The sequence below is a fragment of the Halichoerus grypus genome, chromosome 13, assembly GCF_964656455.1.
Source record: "Halichoerus grypus chromosome 13, mHalGry1.hap1.1, whole genome shotgun sequence".
NCBI classification, from domain to species: Eukaryota; Metazoa; Chordata; class Mammalia; order Carnivora; family Phocidae; genus Halichoerus; species Halichoerus grypus.
Window position 1 is genome coordinate 85,968,991 of NC_135724.1, and position 15,794 is coordinate 85,984,784.

At 42.3% G+C, this 15,794-nt stretch overlaps 1 protein-coding gene across 7 annotated transcripts in view; it reads left to right on the plus strand.

The window, feature by feature from the left end:
- HECTD4 (HECT domain E3 ubiquitin protein ligase 4) overlaps nt 1-15,794 on the plus strand; it is a 178,521-nt gene that overhangs the window by 112,464 nt on the left and 50,263 nt on the right. For 4 of the 7 annotated variants that reach the window (XM_078060946.1, XM_078060947.1, XM_078060949.1 and 1 more), the window contains exons 35-45: nt 1,595-1,748; nt 2,815-3,095; nt 3,305-3,494; nt 3,639-3,713; nt 4,731-4,812; nt 6,196-6,398; nt 7,039-7,174; nt 7,997-8,179; nt 8,649-8,813; nt 9,205-9,374; nt 10,220-10,335. In XM_078060946.1, the coding sequence (XP_077917072.1) occupies nt 1,595-1,748; nt 2,815-3,095; nt 3,305-3,494; nt 3,639-3,713; nt 4,731-4,812; nt 6,196-6,398; nt 7,039-7,174; nt 7,997-8,179; nt 8,649-8,813; nt 9,205-9,374; nt 10,220-10,335 (1,755 nt within the window). The remainder of the gene's footprint in view (nt 1-1,594; nt 1,749-2,814; nt 3,096-3,304; nt 3,495-3,638; nt 3,714-4,730; nt 4,813-6,195; nt 6,399-7,038; nt 7,175-7,996; nt 8,180-8,648; nt 8,814-9,204; nt 9,375-10,219; nt 10,336-15,794) is intronic. The other 3 variants (XM_078060950.1, XM_078060951.1, XM_078060952.1) reach the window with 1 other exon arrangement.

Genomic DNA, 15,794 nt, shown 5'->3' on the forward strand with positions numbered 1-15,794 from the left:
CATTAAATAATATCCTAGCCCAGAGCACCTGGTGCTAAGTGAAATAAGCCAGACACAAAAAGACAAATACTGAATGATTTGCCTTACATGTGGAATCTAAAAAAGCCAAACTCCTAGAAACCAAGATTAGAACGGTGGTTGCCAGGAATTTTAGGAGGAGAAGAAGTAGGGAGATGTTGGTCAAAGAGTCAAACTTCCAATTATAAGATGAATAAGTTCTGGGGTCTAATGTACAGCATGGTGATTATAGTTAGTAATACTTTATCATATTCTTGAAAGTTGCTAAGAAAGTGAATCTTAAATGTGCTCAAACCATACACACACACACACACACACACACACACACAGAAAGGTAACTAGTGAGGTGATGGATGTATTAACTAGATTGTGGTAATCATTTCACAATGTATATACATATCTCTCTATATATAATCACGTTGTACACCTTTTAAAAAATCACATTCTATAATCTAAATTGTATATAACTTGTATTTGTCAGTCATCCCTCAATAAAGCTGGGGGTGGGGGTGGGGAATGATAACCACCCTGAAAAAGAGTACAGTAAGCCAGGAAATCGAGAAGATACCTTTCATGTTCTTTTTGTCAACACTGCTATCAGTCTCCAAATAAATATTTCTATGAAATGGTTTAGTTGCATTTTCAAGTGCTACTTCCTAACTATATTTTTACCATCCCAGTTGAAAAAGTAAAGTTGAAGGATGATGTCTCCATGATATCCCAGGCCTGTTTATATAGCTTGGTTACTTATCTGTTTGTTCATTCACTGTGTGTTTTATTGTCTTGAGAGTCAGGCATAAGATGAACAAGGCATTGCTCTTCCTCCTAAGGAATATGGTGCAGTGGGGGAGATAGACCAATGAGCAAATGATTGTGGTGTGGTTAGTGCCGTAATTGAGGTGCATGCAAAGTGCTGGGCCAGCACAGAGGTTCCTACAGACTAGTTGTGCTAGAGATCAGGCAAAGCTTCCCAAGAAGGTGACATGTGAGTTATTCTTACAGGTTAAAGAACATTTCCATGCAGAAAAAACAGTGTGTGTAGGCACAGGGATCCAAGAGAGCATGGGAAGTCCAGGAAATGACAACTAATTTGTGTGGCTTTTTACAAGAGCTGCTTGGGAGGGGGGGGACTTCTGGAACTACAGTGAAAATGAAAGATCCCAAAAGGTCTTTAATTGTGTTTGAAGAGAGAGAGGGTATGAATTAAAAATCAAGATGTTTTCATCACAGTAAAGAAAAAAGGGGGGGGGTGATTCTTCCCTGTTAATTGAAGTATATTCCTTGTTTTGTATGAATTCAGTTTTTGTTAAGAATAATGTCTTTCCCCAACATTGAATCGTTAACCTTTTTTAAGTGCAGATGTTATCTAACGAGGAGACACTAATTGGATAGCTAATGGAATACTGAGCAGGTTAAAGAAAAATTGGGCAAGAGGAAGGCTTAATGTAGAGAGGCTGAGAGAGGACTCGCCACACCTGCAGGCTTACCATGGCTTCCTTGGGTTCTCACCTTTTTCTTTTTTTCTTTTTCTTTTTCTTTCTTTCTTTTCTTTTTTTTTTTTTTTTTAACTCTGAAGGCGGCTCCACAGAGGCAGTGCACTCAGGTCTGGCCCGTCAGGTGTCCAGCCTTCTCACCAACCATCTTGCCCGAGCAACTGAGTGCTGTGGTAACCAGGCTGCTGGGAATGACGCCCTCCAGGACGTCCTCAGTCTTCTCAATGATCTCTCAAGGTATGGAAGGCCCAGCCAGAGCTGTGAGAAAAAGTGGCTTTCCTCCTGAGTGATTGGGGTTCCCTTGGGTGGTGACTGTCTTTTGAAACACCTAAATTACATGCTTCTGCTTCAAGAACGGTGGAGAATAAAATCATTGGGAAGATAGGAGTTCCAAAATGCGAGGATCATTCAGGTGAATCTCTACATTATAAAACGATACCCTGTGCTTTAATACTTTGCTGGTAACAGCTGCTGGCCTTTCAAGTCCATGCAGTTGCATCGAGTAACCCAAAATCCTTACCCTCATTATAGCAAGATAATCAGTCAGGACCTGTGGTTGACTCATGTTCTCATGCTGTGTCTTAAAAAAGAAGACAGTCTGTGGAGGTTTGATACCATCCCGTGTAAGCCGTGAGGCCCACACCCACTGGTCCACATAAGGCTACTTGTTCTTTGGCTTCTCCTGGACTTTTTCTTCTCAGTGAGATGCCACAGGGCCTGTACAACTCTGCGCAAGCCCTTTGGTCTCGAAGCTTAAACAGGAATAAAAGACTGAAGGGAAAGTCTTCCTAGTTTGGGTCGTGAAGTTGTAGTGCTCTGTGAACCATGCTGGACTATAGCATCGCAGTTCAGTAAATTTCATCAGGGATCAGAAAATACTCAAAGATCTTTCTTTTTAAGTACTATTGACTGGGGGCACCTGGGTGGCTCAGTGTGTTAAGCGTCTGCCGTCAGCTCTGGTCATGATCCCAGTATCCTGGGATCAGCCCCGCATCGGGCTCCCTGCTCAGCGGGGAGTTTGCTTCTCCCTCTCCTGCTCCCCCTGCTTGTGCTCTCTCTCTCTCTGAAATATATAAACAAAAATCTTAAAAAAAAAAAAAAAAAAAAAAAGGTACTATTGACTGGTCAGTTGAGAGCTTTCATTAGATATTTACCAAAAACCTTAGTTCTCCTTCATAAAAACATAGTGCCAAATCTGTGTCTTCCTCACAAATCAGTTCATCTTCATTTAGGGAACTCTTGCTTCTGAATTTCTATAGTCCAGTATGCCCACTTTGTGTACCTTTTCTTCCTTCTTTTTCAGGAGTCACATAGGTAAAGCCATCCTGAGCCAGCCAGCTTGTGTGTCCAAACTCCTCTCTCTGCTGCTTGACCAACGCCCGTCTCCAAAGCTAGTCCTTATCATTCTTCAGCTGTGCCGGGCGGCGCTCCCACTGATGAGTGTAGAAGACTGTGGAAACGTGGAGCTCCCACCATGGAGCTACTCCGTTCCCTCCCTAAACAGTGAGCAGGAGGATCCCAGCGACCCAGCATCCAAGATTGCCTCATTGCTCTTAGCAAAGCTGGCAGATTACGTGGTCCCAGGTGAGCAGCTGGTTGGAGAATGGCACTGAGGTGCCCACTTGCTGGGGACGGCCAGCCTGAGCTTTCCATTGTTGGTTAGCTGCTGCTGCCACGCCTCTCGCAACGGAAGAGAGGGACATGGGAGCGGGAGGAAGAGAGACCAAAACTAGAGTCCTCCCTGCGCAGGGGATGCACAAATAACACTGCCGTCGTTCTGTTCGCTTTTAAAGGATGTCAGACAGTTCTTTCTCCAACTGCTTCTGAACCTGACACTACATTGACAAAAACCAGTCCCAAGAATTCCTTAAAAGGAGATAAAGATCCTGGAGAAGAGAGTGAAGCAGTGGATGGCAAGCTGTCTATCTTTATCCACAAGCGGGAAGACCAGTCATCTCATGAGGTTCTCCAGCCGCTACTAAGGTGACTGATGATTGTAATAGCTACATGCCGTCAGGCACTGACCGTGTCCCAGGCACTGTGCTCAGTAAGCCCCTTACGTACATCAACTGTCCCAGCCCTCTTGACAACCCTAAGAGGTAATCACTGTCATCCCTGTTGTTACAGTGGAGAAACTGAGGCAGAGCTGAACCACAGACGCAGGCCTCTGACCACAGAGCCCAAGCTTTTATCCACAACTCGGTACTGTTTCTTCAAACCCAACAGAGAGCGAAAGCCCTGTTGAGAATGTATTGTTTGTGCTCAATGGAGAGTCTACAGTGTGATTTGGGCTTCGAGAAGGAATAATGCAGTCTGGTTTTAGTCATTGGCATCCTTCAGCCATTGGTAAATTTAAGGGATACCATTGACTGTGAGGTGGAGAGATAAACTTCTTTAAAGCTATAATTCATTGAAGTATGAATGGTATGATTGCTCAGTAAGGAAGTAAAAATATACTTACTGTCCAAAGATTACAAACCCACGGGGCCCTGTTAGTGGGAGCGAGGATGACGGGAAGTCCTGCCACAGAACATGAGGGAATTTAGGACATGTGTGTATGTCTCAGGGGATGACTTCTTTCTTCAAATAAATGATGTGATGATGGTGTCATCCTCCTAATTGGTCCCTTGTCTGCCATCATGGCAACTGAAAGCACTGATGGGCCACAAGCATAAACTAAGCGGGGTCAGGCAGGTCAGTGCTAGATGCAGAAATCGCCAAGAAGGATTCTTGGGCATTGAGAAACTTCACAGTACCAATTTGCTGAAGGAGTTTTTGGAGAGCCAGGTTTAAGAGGAAGAGGAAGCTGAATTATTAGAAAGATCCAGTCATTCACACCAAGGCATCCCACCCATGCTGTTGCTAAAGTCCCCTCACTTTGGGATTTAGATCACTTACTGAGTGTCTCCCAGGTGCGCGGCCTTCCCTGCATTGTAGGCGCAGATTCTCGATTTTGTTCAGCTTTTTAGTTTGCACGTCATTTTCATGTAGGTTTTAATTATTACAACTGTAAAAACAGCTGGTGTTTTAATCCCTAAAAGTGCTATAATTAAACAATAATAAATAATTTCCTTTTTGAAAAATTGCGTCTACTGTGGATTTTAAAATCCTGTTGTAGCATATAATGCTGGCCTGGCCAGCACTAGGTTGCCTCACAGCCTACAGCCCCACCTTGACCTCGCCTGTAAGATGGTCACCTCTCTCTGCTTTCCCTTTTAGTAGCTCAGAAGGACGGCCCTTCAGACTTGGTACTGGTGCCAACATGGAGAAAGTCGTGAAAATGGACCGAGACATGACCAAGGTAACCCTAATATGGAGACACCTGGTCTGACAAGACCCATGGTTGAGGGACGTTTACCATACTTTAGGTTTGCAGAGACATTTAAGAAGAAAAAAAAAAGTTCCCAGAAAGAGGCAGGGTGAGAAATTGAAGTCAGTGGTTTAACTGAAACCATTTTCAAGAGAACTAGTCAGAATCAATTTGTCATTAACGCTAAAAAAAAAAAAATGTAAAAGAGAATTCTTGGCTTTGACCTAGAAGTTTTCCCTTAGCTCTATTAAAGTTTTGCAGCCTAATGATACTTTAAAAGTGAGGGGCGCCTGAGTGGCTCAGTCGGTTTAGCATCTCACTCTTGATTTGGGCTCAGGTCCTGTTTCAGGGTTGTGAGATCGAGCCCTGTGTTGGGCTCCGCGCTGGGCACGGAACATGCTTAAGATTCTGTCTCCCTTTCTCTCTCTGCCCCTCCCGGTACCAGCATGTGCACGCTCTCTCTCTTTAAAAAAAAAAAAAATTAGTACTTCAAAAGTGATAAGATGTGAAGATTAAAAGATAATAGATAAAGGGGCCCCTGGGTGGCTCAGTTGTTAAGCATCTGCCTTCGACTCAGGTCATGATCCCAGGATCCTGGGATCGAGCCCCGCATCAGGCTCCCTGTTCTGCGGGGAGCCTGTTTCTCCCTCTCCCACTCCCCCTGCTTGTGTTCCCTCTCTCACGGTCTCTCTTTCTCCCTGTCAAATAAATAAATAAAATCTTAAAAAAAAAAAACAGATAAAAAGAAAGACACATAGCCCATAAAAAATATAAAAATATGTCCATGTTTACAAATTACACAAATAAGGGAATAAAAATAGTAATATATCATTTTTCACCTGTCAAAGAAAACTGATAATACCCATTATTGTCAAGGTGAGGGTAAACAGGCATTCTCTAGTGTCCAGAGACAACCATACTTTTTATGGTTTTATTTGTAAAAAACAAAATAGAATCTGTATACCCATAAATAGGAAATTGATTAAAGAAATTATTATATGTCAATTATACCTTAAATTTTTAAATTTAAAAATTATATGCATACCATGAAATACCATACAACCGTAAAAAGAGCCAGGTGGATCTGTATATGCCAATATCAAAACACATGATAGTTTGATAACTGATAAAAATTAAATAGAAAAACTGATCCATGATTATGTATGCCAGAATTTGCATGGAGACAAATCCAGAGGACTAACAATTATATGACTGGGTAGAGTCATGGGATGTTTATGGGAAGTTAACTTTCTACATATAGTATTTTAACATGTGAGTTTTTGAGAAACGAGCCTGGATTGCTTTGGTAATGGGGAAGCAGGCTTTAAAAATTAAGGGAGCACAGGAAGGTGACAGTCTCAAACCTCCCTCCAGGGCGGCTGCTGTGAGGTGATCACAGAAGAGGCTGCAGCCGCTCTTCGGAAGGCAACCAAGTGGGCCCAGTCAGGCCTCATCGTCAGCGTCGGGCCACCTGTAGAGTCCGTCAGCCCAGAGACTGTGAGTGGACTGTCCACAGGCGACAAAAAGAAAACCGCCCAGACCTCCATTTGCCGAGAGAGGAACTCTGAGCTCGCCAGGTAGTCTTTCCCTGTCCACACTTTTCCCAGACCTACTTTGTGATGGACTTGTTCTTAGGGCTTTAATTGTATATCATCCCCTTGACCTGCTGGAAATGAGGACGGAGGGCTCAAAATACCCATCTGAGGTTGTGGTGGGCGAATAGGGTGGCGCTCCTGGCTGAGTGGGCATCTCTAGCCAGAGGGCTGTTTTTTCTGAGGAAGGCCACTACCAGCAACATCAGCTACAGTTTTTTGGAGTATTAGTAAACTCACGTCTTGCTGCCTTTACTTCTTCCAAACCAGCCCAGCTGTACACATGAACTCCTTTCTCGGAGTAGACAGGAGGAATGAGTGTTGCCTCCAGGAAGTTTGCGAGCTGTTCTGTGTTTGCAGGCCAGGAATAGGTGCGGCATAGTGTCTTCCCTCACTCCTGATGGTTTATGCAGTTCAAGTTTGAGGTCTGCTGTTCCAGAGGATTCTTCAGTTAACAGAAAGAGTATGAGAGAAGTGATTTAATTTAGCTTCTCTTATTCTCAATGAAATCCACTTTTTCTTGTATCATTAGAAAATTTTTCCATCTGTTGATAACCCTAAAAGCCACTTCTCTGCATTCTTAACCATCGCTGGGCATTGACACTTTCCCTCTTGACGCTCGCAGGACTGACCCCGTCCGACCCTTCATCAGCGGGCACGTGGCGAACAGCATGGCCGCAGAAGTGATCGCCTTGCTTCATAGCTTGCTAATGGCACCCGAGTCAAATGCTGCTCAAATATGGACCACAACGGCAGAAAAGGTTAGCACAGTGTCACTGCTTAGCTGAAGAAGCGAGGAGGAAGTTTGTGTTCTCTTTTAGCATTTGAATCCTGCCTAGCAAGGGTCATATTCTAGTAAAGAGAGAGTGCCCAAATTGGCCAGACAGGCTTGTTAGCGGTTTTCCCCCTCAAATTTGCTTTGGTTTAGTCGTTTCACCTGTTAACCTGTGTCTCCTGTCACTGTCATTTCTGACTTTACAGAAGACGGGACCATATTCTCAGGGGGAAGAATGGCACTCCTTGTTTCTCCTTCTTGCTCATGGTCAGCTGGTACCGACATTAGGGAATCACGCAGCCTTGGTTTATTGGATTTGTAGTAAGTCCTTAGTAAGGATTTGTAGTAAGTCCTAAGGAGGCCTCTGTGATACATACCCCCCAAATGCTCTATCAGTAATTCATCATGACAGATGGTAGTCTAGTTTCCTGAAAACTAGGGAGCTCTATTCAATTCCCGTTTGCCCACAGTCATTTTTCAAGTGATTGCCTTAAGGAAATTGGGTGTTGAGTTGTAGGCAGTAAGCTGTGATGGTTTTCCCTCAGATAAGTTTTTCTTCTCCTTTGGGGTTTTGTTAACAGTGTTCGATTCTCCCACATTCTGAGGTTGTGTGTTTCCAGCCTTGTCTAATCACATGAGGCAAATATGGCAAGATATCAATGGTCAGTTGATAGTTACTTCATCCCTCCCCTAGCCAGAGTTCCTTCAGTACACGGGAGCCAGCCACTGTTATGGACACTTCATCACTCTTCATATCGATAATAGCCAAAGCTTTAACTCCTACTACACGGCTGCTTCTTACATTTAGGTTCTGTCTCGTGCGCTGATGTACATTCCACAGTTGGGGAAATATGCAGAGAGCATTCTGGAAAATGGCAGCAGTAGCGGCAGGAAACTCGCCAAACTTCAGAGAATCGCCCGCCAGGCCGTCGCCGCACTGTGTGCCCTCGGAGGCTTCAAAGAGACCATCAAGATAGGGTCTGAGGTTCAGGTAACCAGCCAGCATTTCCCAAGTCCCTGCTCTCCCCAAGCTACTGCATTCATTGATTAACTGATCATCTGTAAAGGTGGTATCATCCACCCAGTTGGACAGAAATCCTAGTTCTTCAAGCTAAATAAGGAATCTGAGAAACTCATGAATTCTAATCCACACTGTGCTACCCGTTATTCAAATATTAGTACAGTACTGTATAATGTTAATTATAATACTTGTGTCCCATGGTGTCACTAGTATTTTAGTGTTGGAAGTTTGAGGTTCTATCCTATTGTGATCACCTTGACATAGGTTTTAGGACCTGTTATTTTAACTCCCCTTCAGTGCTTGGTATCTGCACTGTAACGAACTGTTCCTGTAATGCCACTAACAGCAGCTGTGAATTTACTTCTCTGCACCGAGCCCATGACAGAGTTGCATACACCGTCAGAGCTGGTCGGTGGTGCTAATCCATCTTTGTCTCTAGGTTTTAGGTAGAGGCATATCAGGAAGCATCGGAGTAGTGGCTTCTATCAATGAACAGGAAGGTATAGCTACAGTCAGATTCCCACCCATAGACTGTAGAAAGACTTCGCAAGCATCAGACACATTGACTATTCCATTGTCTAGACTTTGTGTTCCAAGATCAGAGGTAAGGTGATTTTTAAATGCATTATTAAATGTCACTACAAATGGTAACCATACTGTAATGAAAAATGAGTGTGCACACAGTACAGGGGCACAAATACTTGTTTATCTTAAGTGTTACTTGGGACGTATATTTATATATTGGGCGTAATTACTTAATAGTAACATTTGTGTGAAGATTTTCACCTAGATGACAAAACTCATTTCTTTGGTTAGGAATATTCCACAGGGTATTGTATTTTTAATTGTTTTGGTCTAGTTTGCAATTTTACGTATGGTGATTTTATTTTTTTTAACTGAAATTTTGAGAATTAACTCCAGATAATAACACCCTCATTTCTTATAAACTAACTACTTGAATTTAACTTTTTGCCATGCCCCCCCACCACCATCAGGCACTGCCTCTTCATAAACTGTCCATTACTGAGAAGGTAGTACAGGCAGTCCAGTCCATGTTGCTTCCTCAGGAGGGAAGTCTCTCTATTCATACCTCACTTCCTGCAACAGGAGATGGGTCAGCTCCTGTGATGGCAGTCGTTCGGCTCCTGGCTGAAATAAGAACAAGGTGAGCACCCTCCAGAGATCCCCTAATGTGCTGGCTGAGGTGGTGCAGGCCACAGAGGCGGGGGGCCTTCCTGGGCCCCTCCACTCCTGGCTTAGTGGGTCCACGGTGTGAAGTTCATGTCAAACTGAGAACAGAGACGTTCTCTTGTGCTATGTTTACTACATTTTTGTTACGTTCCCCAATTTCTGCAAGTTTTGTTGCATTGTGCAACTTCTGAAATTTAAAACAGTTTAGCTGTTCCCCTAAGAAAATAAGCAAGCGGTCAAAAGGGGACCTGTGGAATCTACACAAGGCTCCACTGCTTTGCTTTAGGAAAAGCACTTCGTTCTATCCTAGTGCATCTCTCTGCCGCTTTACCTTGTTTAAATGGCTCGTGCTATGTTAATATACATCTGGTCCATCACTTTCCAAACTGATAAGGAGAAGAACTAGGGAATGCCCTCAAGTGGGAAGAGAAGTTACTTATTTTTTTTTTTTTTTTTTAAAGATTTTATTTATTTATTTATTGGAGAGCGAGCGAGAGAGAAACAGCATGAGAGAGGAGAGGGTCAGAGGGAGAAGCAGGCTCCCCGCTGAGCCGGGAGCCCGATGTGGGACTCGATCCCAGGACCCTGGGATCATGACCTGAGCCGAAGGCAGTCGCTTAACCAACTGAGCCACCCAGGCGCCCGAGGAGTTACTTATGTTTCCAGATCAATCCAGTTCAGAAAAAAAGCAAGAGGAAAAGGGAGTTTGAACCTTTTTGTAAATTAGGGGACAAAGTTGATTGAAATGCTTTTCATAGTTAACTCTTTAGAGAATGAATATTGATAACTTTGAAATATTATAAATCTTTTAACATTAAGAGCATGCCTGGTCATGGCCCAGCTTTTAGAAGACAGCTTATTCTGTGAAGAATTCATACAACAGTGTCCAGCAGCTGTCGAAGTGCTCAACCTAGTAGCCCAGGAATGCAGTGCTGGTAAGTACCTGTGGCTTTCCTGTTTTATTAAGTGTTATCAGCACATTTCCAGTTTGATGATGGAATGCTAACATGCACATGCGCACGTGCTTGCACACCCCCCCCAACACACACACACGTCAAGTAGCTAAGCTCTATAGACCGCACTTAGCACAACTTTTATCCCAGATCTAGAAATGTAAACAGCTTTCAGTACGTACAAAGGAAATCGTTTTTCAATTTAACTTGAGGACCATGCCATCATGTTTTCTTTCTTCCATTCACATTAATTCATTGCATTTGTTTCCCTGTTAGAATTTTATGAACCCTTAGGGCTACTGATACTTTCTGACTATTGTCATTGGCTACATTTGAGTTCATAATCAGGAGTTTGCACTAACTTCTGTGTGTGTGTGTGTGTGTGTGTGTGTGTGTGTGTCTGTGTTCATGGAAAAGTTTAAACACAAAAATAGGGAGACTAGTAAAGGGAACCCTCAACAGTTACCAACTCATGGTCAGTCCTGATTCATCTGTGCTGTACCCCCCTCCTGGATTGTTTTTAAGCAGATTCTTAGATATTACTTTACCCATAAATATTTTAGTATGTGTCTCTAAAAAAAAAAAAAAAAAAAAGGACTGTTAAAAAAAAATGCAATACCATTATCACATCTGAAAAATTAACAGTAGTTCTTTAATACTAACTAGTCCGTGTGCATCTTTCTGATTTTCTCATACAGTCATACTTGTTTTTGTATTTGTTTATTTGAATCGGGATCCAAATAAAATTCTTACGTTGTAATTTCATCCCCTCATTATGTTCTTTTTGCCTTGCAATTTATTTTTTGAAAGGTTTCCCATAGTCTGGATTTTGCTGATTATATCTCTGTGCTGTCATTTATTGTGTCCCTCAGTCTTCAGATTTCCTATAAATTGGTAGTTGGCCTGGGTGTTTTTAAATGAAAATTTATGCTTTTTCCCCAAGGATATAACTGGACTCGAAAGGAAATTGTTCACAGTTAGATTAGCATCCTCCAGTGCTCTAGTTGCTAGCATTTTCATGAACTGTAAGGAATAGATGAATATCTTTAACTTCCTTAATGGTTTTAGTGGTATCCTGTGTCTGTGCGGGGTCATTTTTATTATCCATATTATTTACTGTTTCTCATGCCATTTGCTTTTTCAGTCACTCCCTAATCTCTCTTCTTTCTTTAAATTTTTCTTTTTCATGTGGTACCAATTTCTTTTGATTGGTCTTTGCTTTTGGTCTTCACTCTGTATGTGTCTTACTCTTCAAATCTCCCTCTTTTAGGGGTAGTAGTGCTGTGGAACCAGTGACTGTTAATAAACCTCAGGGAGATTCTGAGCATAGAGAATAAGAACAGAAGAAAAGGAATTTGCTAGGCTTCTGAGGGGAAATTACTTGTGACTAAATGTTTGCCCATAATTCAGCTTTGTACTTGTGGTTGGGTCTTCATTCCTTGCCCTGCTTTTTCATGTTCTTGGCCTACGTTGCATTGTAAGACCTACGTGACTGATTTTTAGCAAGCATGTACTTGCTGAATTGATCTCTTGCTTTTTTTTCCTTTTTTTTTTTTTTTTTTAAAGATTTTATTTATTTGAGAGAGAGCATAAGCTGAGGGCGGAGGGAGAAGCAGGCCCCCCTGAGCAGGGAGCCACATGTGGGGCTCAATCCCAGGACCCTGGGATCATGACCTGAGCCGAAGGCAGACACTTAACTGACTGAGCCACCAAGGCTCCCTGATCACTCGCTCTTTTATAGGACTCTGAATAGCCTTTTATACGTTTTATCGAATAAGGGAGTCGTAAAACTGTGAAATTAACTTTTGTACTTAATGTACAAGCTAGGAATCGTAGTGATTTGGAGCAGTGACCTCAAATGGTTTTAATAATAACCCACCTAACCCATTTTCCCTAATGGAAAAGAACTCTGTGGTCACGAAGAGTTGGATAGAAATGTGTGGGAAGTGTTTATTAATTGCCACAAAAGAGAAGACTATGAGCTTATACACATCAATTTATATCCTAAAATAGTGTCTTATGTCAAGTTTAACAGTCCTTAATAACTCATTTATTAGGTTACCGGAAAGAGCGTTGAAGTTTAAAGTACTTATCAAAGTTTGCTGGCTTCTCAGTCCTTTACTGAGAACAGCCAGCCAACAACCAACCAACCCTGCATCTGGGTTACTTTGTAACACAGCGGTGGATTCTTAGAGCCCACAAGAGAGTCCTAGACTGTGCTTAGAAGAAATGCTGTTTAATAAATGTTTCAAGGTGATGGGTAGAAGAGAAAGAGTTCTTTGATTTTTATTTTTGAACGTATTAAGGCTTTTTATTTCATGTATGAAAATGTGAAATTCACACACAAAAATACATTTGAGTCTCTAAAATGAAAAAAAATAATTCAATGAATTTCTTCCCATTATTTTACTTCTGTGATGAATTAAGCAGAAACTGGGCCATTATATCGTTGACTTACTCCTAGCTCAATTTTATAGCTTCTCTAATCCAGGGAAAAGAATACCTAATTCCATTTGGTCTAAGAAGATAGCACTACACCAAAGAGCTTTTTCCCATGAAGAAATATTTCTGCGAAATTCACTGGATCCCTTGGTTGAAGTAGCATAGGAAACAGATTTTAATACTGAAGAAAAGGCACATAAAAACCAAAAAAAAATTCCCAACTTGATGTTCTTACAGAAGTAGAACCTCTCTGGTCCAAATGTTTCTTCGACTCCCTACTTTCTAAATATACACATTCCCTGAGCCAGAGGTTCTTCCCAAACTTTGAAAGTTCATAAGACTCCCTCAGAAGCATGTTAAAAATGCTTTCCAGGGACGCCTGGGTGGCTCAGTCGGTTAAGCGACTGCCTTCGGCTCGGGTCCTGATCTCAGGATCCTGGGATCGAGTCCCTCATTGGGCTCCCTGCTTGGCGGGGAGTCTGCTTCTCCCTCTCCCTCCTCCGCTGCTCCCCCTGCTTGTGCTCTCTCTTTCTGTGTCAAATGAATAAATAAATAAAATCTTAAAAAAATAATAAAATGCTTTCCAAACTCCACCCAAAAGTCAGAATCATCACTTGAAGGTGAGCCTGGGCTGTTGTGCTGGGAGGGGCCCAGACCTCACTTGGAGAAACTGCTCTAAGCTTTGCCAACCCACTTTCTTTGCTTATCTGCCCTCCCCTGTGCTTTCCATGGCTGCTTCTATGGGTAGTCCCTCCCTGGCTAGCCAGGCCTCTCAGCCCTTTCTCTTAGGACCCCCAGCCTCATGAATACCCCACACTTAAAACTAAAGTCGTTCTTTCCTCTCAAGTCAGCTCTCCTTTCTGACTTCCTTGTTTTAGGTCGGACTCAGACTATTTTTGACTCTCAGATACTGAGTTAAATATGACAAACATCTCCTCCCTATTCTTCCACATCCAATCATTTGCCATGTTCTATTCTTCCTTTGAAATGCTCCTGAAATTTATCCCTTTCCTGCCCATTTCTACTACCAGCTTCATATGTCAGGTGCTTTTTCTTTTGTGTTTAGACATCTGCATTATTCTCCAAACCTTTCCTTTGTGCACCTTGTCTTTCCACGTTGTCATCATAGTTAGCTTCCTGAAGCCCTGCTTTGAGTGGTTGTCAAGAGCGTGGTGCTGTCCCCAAGATGCTCGCTTCCCTAAGCATAGTTACTACTGTGGGGTTGTCAGTTACAGACTGGAGTGAGTTCATAGCCGGTCCCAGCCACTACTTGGTGCTCTGGCCAGAGGACGGTCAGTTTTGTCTTTCCTGCATTGGAAGTATAGGAATGTATTCCTCTCACACTAGGTACTGTAAAATCTCCTCTTGTGTTAAGCCTACCTCACGGCAGATATGCTTCACCTCTGCCAGGTAGCCCCCATTCTAACCCCTAAGAATTGCTATTCCCTAATTCAGTATGATTCCAGCCAATCCCATAGAAATCTCTCCTGACCCTGGTTACTGCTTGATTGTAAGGACACTGTTGCACACGTTACTCACTGGATCATCCAGTATTCCGTGTATAAGTTCTCTCGGAATAAGGTTTGGTTTTTTAAAAATAATTTTTTATTGTTATGTTAATCCCCATACATTACATCATTAGTTTTTGATGTAGTGTTCCATGATTCATTGTTTGCGCATAACACCCAGTGCTCTATTTAGTACGTGCCCTCTTTAATACCCATCACCAGGCTAACCCATCCTCCCACCCCCTGCCCTTCTAGAACCTTCAGTTTGTTTTTCAGAGTCCATCGTCTCTCATGGTTTGTCTCCCCCTCTGGAATAAGATTTTAATTTAAAAATAATAATTGGAAAGTGTTTCTCCAAGCTAGCTAGGCTCTTTATGACTAGTTAGTTTACATTTATATACTGGATTCCATGAATCCTGTAACTGAATAGTTTCCTCTTTGATTTGTCCACTGGGCTTGGGCCCGACCCCAGGTGTAAAGAAAGGACAGGGGGCATATACCTCATGGCCTGGCCTGGCTCCTGCCTTCACTTTGAGTCTGTTTTATCTTGGCCTCCTCTTCCCTGTTGCCTTCTAGTCCATGTCATTGGATTGTATTAAGTGTCTAGGCGTCTCTAGATGTGGTATAGATCAATAAATTTCTCACTATCCAGACAAGCTCTGTGCTTTACTTTTATTGGACTACATTTTATTTCTCCTAAGACCTTTTTTTTTAAATTCAGGTATAATTCAAATACCATAAAATTCACCATTTTAAAGTGTATACTTCTTTGGGTTTTAGTATATTCACAGAATTATGCAGTCATCACCACTATATAGTTCCAGAATTTTTTCGTCATCGCAAATAGAAACCCCCCAGTACTAGTTAAACAATAACTCCCCATTTTCCCTCCCCAGCTCCTGGGAATCTCAAATCTACTTTCTGTCTCTCTGGATTTACATATCCTGGGGATTTCCTATCAGTGGAATCCTACAGTAGTTGTCCTTTTTTTTGTCTGGCTGCTTCCACTTAGCATAATGTTTTCAAGGTTCATCCGTGTTGTAGCATGGCTGAGTACTGTTCCATTGTGTGCATAGACCGCATTTTGTTGATGAATTTATGAATACTTATTTGTGCTTTTTGGCAGTGACCAATAATGCTGCTGTAAATATGCATATACAAGTGCTTATGTGGACATATGTTTTCATGGGCATATGTAGGAGTGGCATGGCCGGGTCATATAGTAATCCTTGTTTAACTTTTGAGAAACTGCATGCTTTTTTGAGGAATTGTTTTCCACAGCAGTGGCACCATTTTATATTGCCACCAGCAGTGGACGGGGGTCCTCACCAGGACTGGTGGTGTCTTTTTGATGACAGTCATCCTAGTAGGTGTGAAGTAGTATCTCCTTGTGGTTTTGATTTGCGTTTTCCTAACGATTAATGATGTTGAGCATCTTTTCATGTACTTAATGGCCATTTATCTTCTTCAGAGAAATGTCTATTTGAATCC